At 34.6% G+C, this 14,607-nt stretch overlaps 1 protein-coding gene across 2 annotated transcripts in view; it reads left to right on the forward strand.

Annotated features, from left to right (window-relative positions):
* The window catches only part of NELF-B (negative elongation factor B), a 146,166-nt gene that overhangs the window by 78,859 nt on the left and 52,700 nt on the right, over positions 1 to 14,607 (forward strand). For both annotated transcript variants that reach the window (XM_090396498.1, XM_090396499.1), the window contains exon 7: positions 13,337 to 13,396. In XM_090396498.1, the coding sequence (XP_090252624.1) occupies positions 13,337 to 13,396 (60 nt within the window). The remainder of the gene's footprint in view (positions 1 to 13,336; positions 13,397 to 14,607) is intronic.

Below are 14,607 nucleotides of genomic sequence, written 5' to 3' on the forward strand. Positions count from 1 at the left end.
TTTGGGTTTTAAAGGAGAGGTATCTAGAGCACATTGCTCAAAATGTTCCACGTAAAAGTTAGCAGTGGGGGGGGGTGATGATGGTGAGCCCATGGCTGTTCCTTCTTTTTGTAGGTATAAAGTGTTTTATTATTATTATTATTATTATTATTATTAAAACAAGACCTCATGGAGTCAAAGACTCATCTAGGAGGTCCTTTTATCTTACACACACATCTCATCATACCGTGTCTTAAACACATTCAAACTACTTGCAGACACCACGCTCTCAGGCAAGGCATTCCAATCACTCACAACTCTGCACGAAAAAAACCTGCCTCTCACTCCCTTACTCACACCCTCCTTATACAGTTTCCAGGGATGACCTCTGGTTCTCCCCTGATCTCCCACTATTCCCTGTAGAACTTCTCCACCATTGATCCTATAACAACCCCTTACCAACTTATAGGTCTCTATCATATCTCCCCTCTTCCTTCTCTCCACGAGACTCTGCAAATTACATCTTTTCAATCTTTCCTCATACTCAACATTCCAGAGGTCAGAAACTACCTTAGTCATTCGCCTTTGGACCCTTTCCAACATCTCTTCATCCTTCTGAAAACCCGGTGACCAAATCTGGGCACAATAGTCCAAGTGTGGCCTAATCAAAGCCTTATACATTGGAACAAGTATCTCCCTACTTCTACATGTCAGTGTCCTCCGCATCATTTCCAGAAGTCTTTGTGTTGTCTTCACAATTTTGGCGATGTGTCCCCTAAATTTTAGATCCTTATCCACTATCACCCCCAGATCTCTTATTTCCTCTACTTCCAACAATATATTCTCACCAAGCATAAATTCTGCATCCCATCTTTGTTTTCCAAATTTTAAAACCTTACATTTTGCAACATTGAACTCACATCCCCATTTGCTTGTCCAATCACTCAATTTATTCAAGTCTTCTTGCAAGGCCACAGCATCTTCACTACTCTTTATGGTTCGTCCCAACTTTGCATCATCTGCAAACAACTGAATATCTCCATCCAAATCTTCACCAATATCATTAATATATAAGTTAAATAGTAATGGCCCTAAAACAGACCCCTGAGGCACTCCACTAGTGACTTTCCTTTTCCTGGATATTGCACCCCCATACACAACTTGTTGATACCTATCAGATAGCCAGTCTCCAATCCGATGCACTAATCTAATATCCAGCCCCATCTGCTCTAGTTTGACTGTCAACTTATCATGAGGTACTCTATCAAAAGCTTTTGCGAAATCCAAGTATATTACTGTGTATCCTTCTCCTCTGTCCAAGGAAGCAGTCACTTTATTGTAATAAGTAAGTAGATTACTAAAACATGACCTCCCTTTAGCAAATCCATGCTGTCCATCAAAGATTATACCATTGTTGTCAACCCAACTCTGGATCCTAGTTCTCACAAGCTTCTCCAACAACTTAACCACAACACCTGACACACAGATAGGCCTATAGTTTGATGCTTGAGTTCGATCACCTCCTTTATGAAGTGGCACAATCTTGCCCTCCTTCCACTCTTTAGGAACTTGACCAAGTGCAAGACTCGTATTAAAAAAATATGTCAAGGCAGGTGTCAACTCTCTAGCACACTCCTTTAGAATACGTGGTGATATATTATCAAGTCCCACAGCCTTATTTACATCTAGTTTACTCAACTCCCCAAACACCTCTTGCTCACTTACAGTCAGTCTCTCCTCCCCATCATCAACTGCTCTTAATCTTTCCATGATGTCACATTCACAAGATTGAAAGATCTTTATGAATTGCTCATTAAGTATCTCCACAACACATTCTGCAACAGCTGTCTTTATACCATTTCCTCCAATCAATGTCATCCTTCCATAATCATTCTTTCTTTTGCTGGCTACATATCGAAAGAACTCCCTAGGATTCTTTTTGGGTTCATTAGCTAACTGCTGTTCATACCTCTCTTTAGCTACTCTCACCAACCAAGTCACCCTCCTTGCCTGGTCTTTGTAGACCTCATGAAATTGGTTACTTCCACTTCTCTTATGCTGTCTCCACAATGCCTTTTTTTTCTGTATTGCATGCTTAATCTCTTTATTCATCCATCTCACACCTACCTTATTTAACCTTCTCACCCGTGGTATACATTTAGACATTGCATCTACTAAATAGTTTTTGAAAATCCCCCAAGCTGCATTGATCTCTTTTCCAGCTAACTCCTCATTCCATGCTACATCTGCAAGCTGTCTCCTGAGCTCTTCATAATCACCCCCCATTGTAGTTCCACATATACCCTTTTTTCACAGGGGTCCTTGCACTGCTGGCAACCACCCAGGTAACCACCTCATGGTCACTTTCACCAATTGGTGGATGATTTGACACCTCATTTATAATTACATCCTCTGATGAGATGACCAAATCCAAGACCCTTAATCCTCGTGTGCCCTCTGTTACATACTGTCTGAGGTAGTTATCCCTCAAAAACTCAAGAAACTCATTTTCTTTACTTCCAGTCGCTATCTCTTCATTCCAGTCTATATTGCCATAATTAAAATCACCCTTTTCTTATTTGCTTGGCTTATTTGACTATACATTTCACTATCACCACCATCCACATTACCAGGTCTATAACAACATCCCACCAAGTATTTGATTCTATTCACCTCTATCTCACACCATACTGCCTCAAAACCACTGGCCCTATTTCCCTCTTGCAACTCTACCTTGTATGGACATAACTCTTTCTCTATCATCAATAGCACTCCCCCTCCCTTTTTATCCCTTCTATCCTCACGAAACACATCATACCTTTCCATCTCTATTCCTGTCAGGATGTCGTCCTCATCTAACCATGTCTCACTTATTCCAACAATCTCTGGATACACAGACACAATTAGTGCAACCATTTCATCTGCCTTGTTTCTTATGCTTCTAGCATTGGTATACAAACACAACAACTCATTTCTGGATCTACAGCTAGTTCCACTGATACCATTCACTCGATGTGCTCTCTCCATGCTGGACTGGGGCCATTTCTCTTTCTGCTTCTTCATTTTAGAACCCTTTGCAACAACATCTGTTTCCTCTTGATCCCTGGTCATCCCATTACTTTCCTGCCTACACATGCTCTCACCTCCTCTTGGAGCATCCACCTTTCTCACGCTGTGTATCCCTGTCCACCCTGGGCCTCCCCGTTTCCCTGCTCCTCTTGCACACCCATTCTATCATTTTCTATACTCATACCACTCACCTCTCCATTGATTTCCACTTCTTCAATCTCTCCTGTCTTACTCTCCTGCTCTTCCACATCACTCCCCTCTCGATCTGATTCATTTTCTCTATTCACTTCTCTACCTTCCAGCAGCAGTCTCTCCAAGCGACTCACACCATAACCACTCAAATGCAGTCCATCGCTCCCATACAGCTCACTTCGTCCCTCAAACTCATTCCACACATTATGCCACACAAAATAGCCAGAACATGTGCAGAGAGCTCTGTGATATCGGGAGGAAATTTGTACTGTAATAGAAGGATTGCGTTATAGATTTGGGACATTTGTGAAGAGGGCAGAGACATCAAAACTGACTAATAAATCATATTTTTCCAGTGTGATGGCCTTTGATTTTGTTTACAAAGTGTTGTGTGTTTTTAATATAGGAGGGGGAATGACCTAGCAACTCCTTGAGTGTTGAGGCTAGTTTCTTGGCTAGGTGATAATTGGAGCTGTCTATACCTTCAACTATCGGCCAGAGTGGTGTGTTTTATTTGTGAATCGTTGGTAGACCGTTTCTCAGGCCATACAGGTATCCAGAAAGGCCACGTATGGTAGCAGGTTAAATTCTATTCTTTTTTCTATAATTTGTTTGAGTGTAAATGTGGGATCTGTGCAGGATTTTCCTTTCCTAAAGCTGCATTGTTCTTCTCCAATAATTTCCTCTGTTCATGGTGTTAATTTACTTTTAATTATATCTAGATATATTTTATAGCAAGTATTTAATAAGGATATTCCTATGTAGTTTCCTTTTTTTTAATATGTTTATGACTATTGCTGTCTTCCATTCATGTGGGATGTTTCCTTCTTCCCATATTCTGTTTAGGAATTTAATTAATCGTAATTGAAATGGTTTAGAGCTGTATTTTTATAGTTCTGAATTTATTCCATCTTCTCCTGTAGCTTTTCTATTTTTTAGTTTTTCCAATATTTTCTTTAAATCATTTAACTCTATTGTTTAGAAGCTGGGTGTAGTGATTGGTCCATTCTTTTGTGGAGGGGGCCTTCTAATTGTAGATTATCCTTTGTTTCTTGAGTCATTTTTTTTAATGATTTTATAGCTCTTTAGTTGAGGTCCATTTATGTCATGCTCTAATCTTGATACAAATTTTTCCCAGTCTTGTCTCCTGATTTTCCTGGTTTCTCTTCTTGTTATTACTCTGGTTCTTTTATATTCTCTTTCATTTCCTATGGTTCTGTCATTTAACTATTTAAGGTACATTTCTTTTTCCTTTCTTATTAAAGATTCTATTTCTGGATTCCAGGTTCTGAGTCCTTTCCTTTTTCTTCGCAGTTTTGTTCCTGTGGCATCATATGCTGCTTGTTTTACTATTTGTTTAATGTTTTGCCAGTCTTTGATAAAGTTCTGATACTATCTTGTTGTAACAGTTCTATCTTAAATTGCTACTGCGTTTGTTTTTGTGTTCTTGTATTGTTTGTATTTCTCTGGCTCGGGATCTTAATAGTACTGATTAATAAATAATGGTCTGAGTCAAAATGCATCCTCTGTTTACTCTGCAATTTCTTACCTTACCATCTTCTTTAGTTTTTCACCCACTATTATATAGTCAATGATGCTTTTATATTCTCTGGCTTCCTGTGTATGTTTAAAGAAGCTGTTGATTTTTAAATGTTATGTTAGCGTAAACTAATGTCACATGCTTTAAATCTTCATAATAAACTAATATGTGCACCCTGAGCACAAATATAAAAGCTAACCTATAAACTTGGTCAGCTCATGAACTTTATCATTTGCACTTCTTAATTACAAAGAGGAGAGCACAAGTGATTAACATTAGTCAGCTTCAGGGGAGGCAAAAAGTTATTGGTGGAGGTGATTTGAATGTCTGCTTCCTCATTGGACAAGACCAAATGATTGACAGCTATTAATAATTAATACCGTTCTTTAAGAACCGTAAATTAATTATTAATAGCTGTCAATATACAGTACAATAGGTGCAATATACAGTACTTCAGTTTATTTAAAAATTATCAAGTTTGTATGGGTCATAGCTCATTTTGTGTTTAAAAGATTCTTTATAAGTTAAACTATTGTTATTTAGATCTTTGAATCTAAGTTTTTGATTTTAATGGTTCATTCTACATATATTTAATTCATTAAGAAGATTTCAGGTAAGTGACATTAACCTCCCAACCGGCCAGTGTGGATGAAATATTTAACACTCCCTAGCTTTTTTCATGGATCAAAACTTTGTTGGCATTCTACCTTTTATCATGCCATTACCTTCCTCCGCCGTTAATCTCGTTACGGCTATTCCATAGCCATTAGTGGATTAACTGTTGCTGAGTGACCTTTGTGTCCCCCTCCCCCTGTCTTTAGGTCTATTGTGTTGTTTAGAATTTCATTTACTGTCCTAAATTATTTGACCTATCTTGCCTCTAAAATGATTCATTGTATCTCTTCCGAAAAATTGAAACGAATTTCACATATGTGAAAAAAATTAATCCTGAAATGACCACTGATCAGCTTTTGCAATGAATCTATTTAGTGATAGTAAATTTGGTGTATTTTATTCTACAAATCAGTGCACCGGAAGAGTTGCACTGATTGTTCTTTCACTTTACATATAATAATTGAATAATTTTTTTTCTCGAATTTTAGAATTTTCAAATGTTTGTTTTGAAAATATTATGTCAAATATTTATATTTTTAAATAATATTTATTGAAATAAATATGTCCTTTTTCTTTCATTTCTAGCCAAATAGCATTATACGGATCATCACATTTCAGATTTAGATACGATTTTTTGTTATTCATAAAGACAAAATAAAAAAAAAATGTTAAAATGCTAAATTGCATTACTCGGTTTCCGATTGTGTCTTTTTGGTATCAAAAATTTATATCCAATGATATTTTAGCAGTGATTCTTCGCCTTCGTCATTTATTTATTTATTTGTATTATGCATATTACGATAATATCTAGTGCATAACCTCGTAGATATGTTGAAAATATGATGTGAAAAATATCATATATGGAATGATTCAAAAGTTTGCTCATTTTGAAGATTTTCTAATGCCTCCCCCCCCCCTCCTTATTCTCTCCTGGAACTCAATTGCATAAAAAAAAAATCAGCTAACGCCTTTATATTCCCGTATATGGGAGTAGGCGAGGCCATTTAGCCCTATCTAACTTTTGAAGACTGAGTGGGCAGTTCAATCTCCACTGGTACCCAATCAGAGACAGATGGCCCAAGGCTATCACTAATTAAGCGGTCCGCAGTGAAGAGAGACGGCTCAAATGTGCCGCCATCTCGTGGTCCCTAACCCTAACACAATATATTTAATGTCTGAAATAATGTGGGTTCTATGGTCGATTTTCTTGAGTTTACAGGACGAAAAACCTGCTTGCCCGTGCCAGAGATCGACTAACTCGGGAACCGGTCGAAAAAAGGCTTAGAAAAATTTCCTCTAGTCGCCGACTAGACTCGAAACCAAGTCTTCCTTCGTGCGGTCAAGCATGGTGGTGTGCAAACGCCACATCCGCTGATCTACACAGGCTCTCAATTGCATAACTACTCTAAATTTCTATACAGGTTTGAAAGCTTTTCTAGACAGCATTCAAAATCGATTACTTCATTTTACCATTTTGACAATAGATATACGGCAATCAGATTGTATCGTGAAGCTTCTAAATCTGTTCTATTTATTTGCAATCTAAAACCAGCTGTTCTACTGCCCGCTGAAATTATGTGAAATTTTAGAAATTATATGGTATATTTTCAACATGCAAAATTGTTTATATGCATACCACACAAAAGAAAGTTCAGTAGTATTATTTGTGTTTGTTTTTCTTTAAAAAAAATCTAAATATTACTTCTGCTGCTGCTGGAAGCTATTTCTGAAATAATCTACGTCTTGTAAATACTTGGTAATATCCTCTTAGCTGGTGGAAAAGTTGAAGGCTTATTACTCTCAGTGCTATTGAGAAGAAAGGGGAGAACACTAAAGTGCCTCAAGCTGTAGTGCAGAATATGTCAAGAATGTCTTGTTTCCTTTTCGATTGTTGATTACCTATATCCTAACAGAAATACTGATATTTCGTTTACATGTTTATACATTATTTATGCCAAAATAATTGCTTAATTTATAATGATAAATATAATATAATATAATATAAGTTTCACTTATATTATCAAAAATTAGAAATTAAATCATACAATTATCTTGAAAAAGAGGATTTGAATTATTTTCAAAGAAAAGGTGCATATGCGTTTCATAATCTTCTTTTTTTTGGGGGGGGGGGTATAGACCTAATCAATCTGCGGATATTTCAGATAATTTATTTCATAAATCGTTTGCAAGACAACTGTTACAAACATAAATCACTTGGGGAACATACCCATTCATTTTAGTGTAAAATAGTAGCAAAGGTTCAGTTACTTTAGATATGTAATCTAGAAGAAAATGTTATGTCTGCTGAGATTAGAATCTTACGTGAAATTTTTTTTGACATAATTTCTCTATTCATTATAATGTAACTAATTTCCAGATTTTTTTCTCTCCTGCAGACTTCATGTTATATGCAGTGATTTCTTCTTTGTACTACAAGAAAAAAAATCAGATAACAGGAGAAAAATATGTAGTATTTTCTTTTCCACTGACTGAATTTACAATGATCTTTCTTTGTGTTTTGAAGAGAAAGTGCAAATGACTTTTTCTTATTTTTTTTGCCATTATAACATCTCATATAATTATAAGAGTGATATTTTACCGTTTTTCTCCCACACGAGAAACAGAAATAAGGTAGTAATAATATTGTTGATTCTGATAAACTTCATTGTAGCAGAAATTTTTATTACAAAACTTTGTAATATATATATATATATATATATATATATATATATATCTCCGAAACAAGAAATTTGGAACCCATATCACATCAATGTTGAGTGTTGGCAAGGTGAAAATGTTCCCGTTATTATTTATATATTTCATTTATTAACTAGGGGGGGCTATGCCCAACCCCCCCGTATTCTGGTATGGTAGGCCAGTTCTCCTTCAATTGTGGTAACTCGAAAGGGAGTTCCACCCCTGAATTCTGATGACTCGACACTCAGGGTAGCCCCTGAGTTTCAAAACGGTTTGATAAACACTACATAAAAAGGCTTATCATTTTATATATATAGGGTAGATTTTATTTCATTATTTTTTTATTGTTTTGATGAATTACTTTACCTGGAATACTCTTTCCAGTTTCTCTGTGTCATAAAAAGAACTTAAATTAGCCTTCAGGATGATAAAGAAACAGCGCATTTGGGTATCCCTCTCTATCAATATTTGTAGTCCTGAAAAAGACTGTTTTGATGGTCTTGAAAACAAACATTTTTTATTTCATACTGTTCAGAATTTAAAATTCTTGAACAGCGTGGAACACCTTGAAGCAAAGCTAAACACACAAAGCAGTTTTACACTCAGGGCACCAGATTTTTGTTTCCTTTCTGATATTTTTTTTATTACATACATAATATTTGCGTGCAGGTTTTTTTTTATTAGCCGTTGGTGGTAGATTTTCAGGATAATGGTTGGAGTTAGCAGCGTTCAACCTCAGATGTCCTGCAGGATTTCCTGTTTTTCTGCTTGCTGAAGAAGGTGCATGTGCATGCAGCAATGCTTTCACAATTTCTATTCTGTATTCTAGATATGTTATCGTAGACAAACATTTTTTCTTGTACAGGAGGAAACTGTTCCAAATAACAAAATCCAATACATGTCCAAACACTTTTTTGTAATATTTTTATGCTGTTTCCTCATTACAGAGTAGAATGATAGCTGCTGATCGCACCTGTCGACTCCACCCATAGTTTTGTTGTATGCACATACAGCAATGGGTTTTTCTTTCTTCAAACCATGCTTCTCCACGGATTCCATTGATGGATTGTGCAGGGAAGACAGCAAAAAAACATCTTTTTTGTCTTTCCAACATAGTGCAAAGACTTTCCTTCGCTGGTAAGTTCGGATTTCCCCCTTCGATAGCTTTCCTGAAGCCAGATCTGGAGGCATATCTTGCCTTTTTGCATTTACAGTACCATAACTATCTGTACGATGCTGTAAAAGCAAATCAGCGAGTTCAGGACACATATAGTAATTATCCATTATAATGCAGTAACCTTTCCCCAATAAAGGGTCTAGTAACTGCATTACTGCACACATCGACAAGGGGAGATCTGAATATTTATCATGCTGGATTACAGTTTGCTTTCCCGTATAAGGTTTGAAATCCCAAAGATATTCACTCTCCGATTCGCAAAGCATAAAAAATTTTACTCCATACTTCGCTTTCTTTTTGGGAATATGCTGCTTACATTTCAGTCTACTTTTTGAATGGCATAAGGCTTTCATCGATACTCAAGTCTCTCTCTCAGGAATGTAGAGTGATCTATATTTCTGATGGATTTTCATCAGAAAATCATAAATTTTGTTGAGGACTGGGCAAGAATGTGTTGCCTGATCGTATTCCTCATTATTCTGAAAATGCAAATACTTCATGATGAGACTGAATTGTTTTTCAGCCATAACATCACGAAACATTGGCGTGTTCAAAATCCAGTCTGTAGACCAATACATTTCGAGAGTGGGCTTTCGAAATATATTTCGAAACTTCGGGTTTTCCACTTTCTTTATTCTGATATTGCATTTGAAGGATGACAGCGATTTTAAATATTAATTTCACCTATATCCGAATATCACATAATTTCCTGATTTATAAGAATCAGGAAATATGTATATTGTCTGATTTATAATTTGCTAATTTATAATAATCACCACATAGTTTCAGTATCGAAAAATTAAAGTTATGTGGAACAATTACTGGAGAAAAATAACGAATTAAATAAAAACTGTACCTATGTTTCATAAGTTTTCGGGTGTGTGATAGTAATGCAACGGGGGGGGGGGGGGTTAAACTATCAGAGGCGAAATAAAATTAAATTCTATTGTAAAAATATGGAAATGAAATTTCACATTTGATATACATATTTTGAATGATAAAAATAAGCAAATGTATCGCTTACTTTAAAAATTGGAGAAAAAATATCTGAATTATGCAGAAAATATAAATTTAAATCATAACTGTTAATTTCATTTTGTAATGACCAATTATACAAGGAAACCAAGAAAGTGAAAGTACAGATTACTATACAACATGAAGAAAAAATTTAGTAATATAATTAAAGAATTTCATGTTATTCTCTATAAAGCAAAGTTGCTCAAGCATGTCCTAAAGGAAATCTGTGAAGTATTATTCGATTTCGAAGGTTTTGTACAAAAATAAAAATAATATAAACTGGAACATCGGCAGCCGGTTTTCTTTTCTTTTTTTAAAAGAATATTGCAAATAATTATCGTGAATTAATTTCTTCGAGAACAAAGAAAAATCTTTTGTCTAGTAAGCAATTAGAAAAAAATTAGCGCAAAAAAATAAATAATTAAATTGGTTCTCCAAGCTAAGGCAATATTTAAGTGAAGAAATTATGCAAGACCTTTATTTTGTCCAGAAATTAAAATTGTATTGTACAATAAAAAGAGAAAACAAAAATATAAATAATTTCTCTATTTTTAGTCTAATCATATATAACTAAAATCCAGCATGGAACAAGAAAGTCCGTTTCTTGTTATAGGCAACTGAGAGGCAGCTACAAACGGGAGATAATCCGATTAACCGTTCTCTTCAGCGTGAGGGTTTATCACACCTTCTAATGGACATGACAGTCAAATTGCACTTCTTATCCAGGTTCTTTAAACAGGTGGGCTGAAACATATCCAGATTTAGTTGGACGTCTATAGACGTCCTAGCCGGTAGGGAGGTTAATTTTAGCTGACAGAACATCTTGAAATTTCAAGCAATTTATAATTTTTATTTTATTTTATTTTTATAATTTCATGTTTTTTTTTAAGTTCTTTCTAATATCTCCCATTTTGCATTTGTACTTTTTTATGTCTTCTTTTGCATTTTTTGTTTGGTTTTGTCGTGACGTGTTCTCTTCATGTTTGAATCCGCCATCTTGTTACAAGTCACTTTCATAAAAAAAAACAACTAATTGTAAATTGATCACCAATCCAAGGGTAGAGAAATTTCTATTATACTGTGCCACTCTATCCTTAGATTAGTCTATATAAAATAGCAGGATCAATTCATAGTTAGTTAGCAGTCTCCTCATTCATTCTGGCCGAGGTATTTTATTTTCCACTTGGGATTCCCGCAAGATTCGAATTTTTATGAACGGTGCAATAAAAAAGGAATTCAGGCAAACACAATAATTAGATTAACAAAATAAAACATTTAATATAAGCTATATAACACATACATAAATTCTACTTCTAATTTAAACAATAAAAACAAGTCAAACATTAAGCCAAGTCAATCACATTAGTTCAACCTTCCAAGCCTTCACGTACACTTTCTCAGCTTCTGAGTTACAAAGTTCCTACACATATATAAATATAATAGAACTTCCTATCTAATCACACACTTCTCAGTTATGCTATACGCTTAAAGAACACCTCAGGCACTAATTGCTGTAAATATCTCAACAATTCTTATTTTCAAATTCTCTTTCGCAAAGAATTTCCACAGTTAAAGTTAGGTTAAACGTAGCGTAACTAACATTCAATTCTTCATACATTGAAAATGATCAATATGTTAGTGCTTACCAGAGACAGTTCCTAGTACATCAATTACGTTGCGAATAACTTTCAAAATATATTTGTTGCACTTAAGAACACATTTATAAGACTTCTCCGCAGTTATAACTAAAACACTATTAATCACGCTTCACGACTATGGATATCAACTGTAAGGTACTTTGATTATCCTTGTTACCACTCATTAAATAATTAAACACTGTGCAGTTCTGCTTAGGGCGATTTAGAATTAAGTCGCAATTCTAGATTAACTGGGTTTAATCAGAATTCTTCACTGAACGTCCAGTTTCTTCATATTATCTGATTGCGGCATTAAATTCCTTTAATTATCACTGCTGACTTTACTTTCAGCTAAATATAAAATTCACTTCGTCTTTCTTCGCTTATAATTATTATCCCCTTTAACTTCTGCCCTTGAGAACTTTTTATATACTTCCACCTCTCTAGTTTATACCCTTGCTTCCTTTCACTTCAAAATTTCCGTTCCAACTCCCTCTTGTTACCTCTATATAATTTTTTTTATTATCCTTGTCCTAGCTCATGCTCTGTTCCACTCGCGCTCGCTTCTTCATGCGTCTCCATGACAACAAATAAAATATAATAAAATTGAGCTATTGCATAACTCTAAACTTCTATAACAGAAATAAATAGAGAATATTTACATTTCAATTAATGCGCAGTTAAAATTATCAAGTACAAATTCTATAATATTAACATAGTAATAAATAAAATAACTTAATAATATTTAATACAGTATTTTCATTATTAATACATATATCTTTGATTAATTAATTTAATATTAGACAAAATTAAGGTAGTTATATGAATATTTAATTGTAAAATAAGTGATTTACATTAAATAATATTTACAAGTTTTGCCTATGTGATGGAAGATCATGTTGGATTCTGAAACAAATAATAATTACTTCAATCTATATATAATCAGAATCCAACAGTTTCCTTCCATTCCTGTCTTTTTCTTGTAAATTTCTCTAGTTATATTTGCTGTGATTTTCTTAGTTGCAACTTCTTTTCTTCTGTTTTTTTTCCTACCAATTCCTTCCTTCATTATCTCAGTTATCTTCAATAATGAGAAAAATTCCTTCACTTCTTCCATAGTAGAATTCTGTGCAGGATCTTAGGCACATATAAGACCAATTCCCTATTTTGATGTTTTCCCACATTGCTATTTGAGATTGCCTGCCATTCAAGGAAATTATCTTCATGTTTAGTGTTGAATACTGTAGCTACTCCTTTCTTTCCTCTGATTATTTTGCTTGAATATGACATATTGTAGTTATTTAGAAGTATCTCACCTGTTATATCAGTGGTACTTCACTAATTCTTTTTTCTATTATTATTTTAAAAATTTTTATATTTGATTTTGTAAAGACGTAATGATTTTTCTTTTAGGATGCACAGTTGGTAACCAAATTTCTGCCTGCATTAATGTCATTGATGGTTGATGACCAGGTAAGCAATAACTAATATTTCAGATTTGTTAAGTTTAAACAAAAATGTTGCTAGCTGGATTTATAAGTTTTGAGTGATTTGGGACTTTTTATCACAAGCAACTTGTATTTGTCCTTTTTTGCAACTGCGATTAACAAATTTTAAATTTTGTATTGTAATCAGTAATAGATCACTTTATTGTATTTATCTTTATAATAACATTTTTGTTTGTTTGTTCTTCTTCAAGTGTCATCTCCTAGAAGAAGGTTGGCAACCATGTCATGGAACATTTTTGGTAATTCAGTGCAGTCCTTAATGTCTTCGAACCACATTCTCCTGGGTCTACCTGTCCCTCTTTTTCCATCCAATTTCCCTTCTAATATTAATTTCTGAATGCCTTCTTGTCTGGTTAGATGTCCAAAATATTTAAGTTTTCACTCTTGAATTATTTTCATTAATGTTCTTTTCATTTTTGCTTTCTTTAAAACATCTTCGTTTTTCATTTTCTCTGTCCATGGTATTTTCAGCATTCTTCTGATGGTCCACATTGTGAAAGCTCCCCCCCCCCCCCCCCGGGCTGATAGTGCCTGGCTAATGTAATGTAAATGTCTATATTATTGTTGTTTGGTTTAGTTCTTTCAGTATGCCTTCATTTCATCTAGTCATGCATAATATGCTGTTTTTCTCATATTTCATTTCTGTTGCAATGATTCTTTTCTTATCTCTTCTTGGAAAGAGACAAAATTCAATTTCATATAAACATCTGTCATAGCAGGAATAGAGTTGAACAATAATGGACAAACTCCGTACATCTGAATGTAGTGAATTTCTTCATTGGGTTGATTAGATTATTATACTCAGTAAGAATATGTTAACTCAAATAGTAAAAACAGTTGACCTTCCCACATGTTTCTTCATCAACTTGAGGTTGCATCCTTGTGGAAAATAGTATGCAGAAGGTTGTTCCAAAGAAGAGAGAGAATTAGGCAGAATGAAAGATAAGTTGATTTGCAAAGCATGAAACTGAACTATATATATGAATGGTAGCTGCTCATATTTTTACATGTATATGGGAAATGAAAGCATAGTGGCAGATGGTTCAGGAGTAGTACTACCCATGCAAATGTCTATAGAACAGACATAATATGGATTGGTTGATTGAAATTATGGTCGAAGCAACTAAGGCCATGAGGCTAATGTAATTTTTCTCTGTTAATCATGTGTGTTCTTCT

The sequence above is a fragment of the Typopeltis vanoorti genome, chromosome 8 (assembly GCF_054136105.1).
Source record: "Typopeltis vanoorti isolate ZY-2024b chromosome 8, IOZ_Tvanoo_1.0, whole genome shotgun sequence".
Classification (NCBI taxonomy): Eukaryota; Metazoa; Arthropoda; class Arachnida; order Uropygi; family Thelyphonidae; genus Typopeltis; species Typopeltis vanoorti.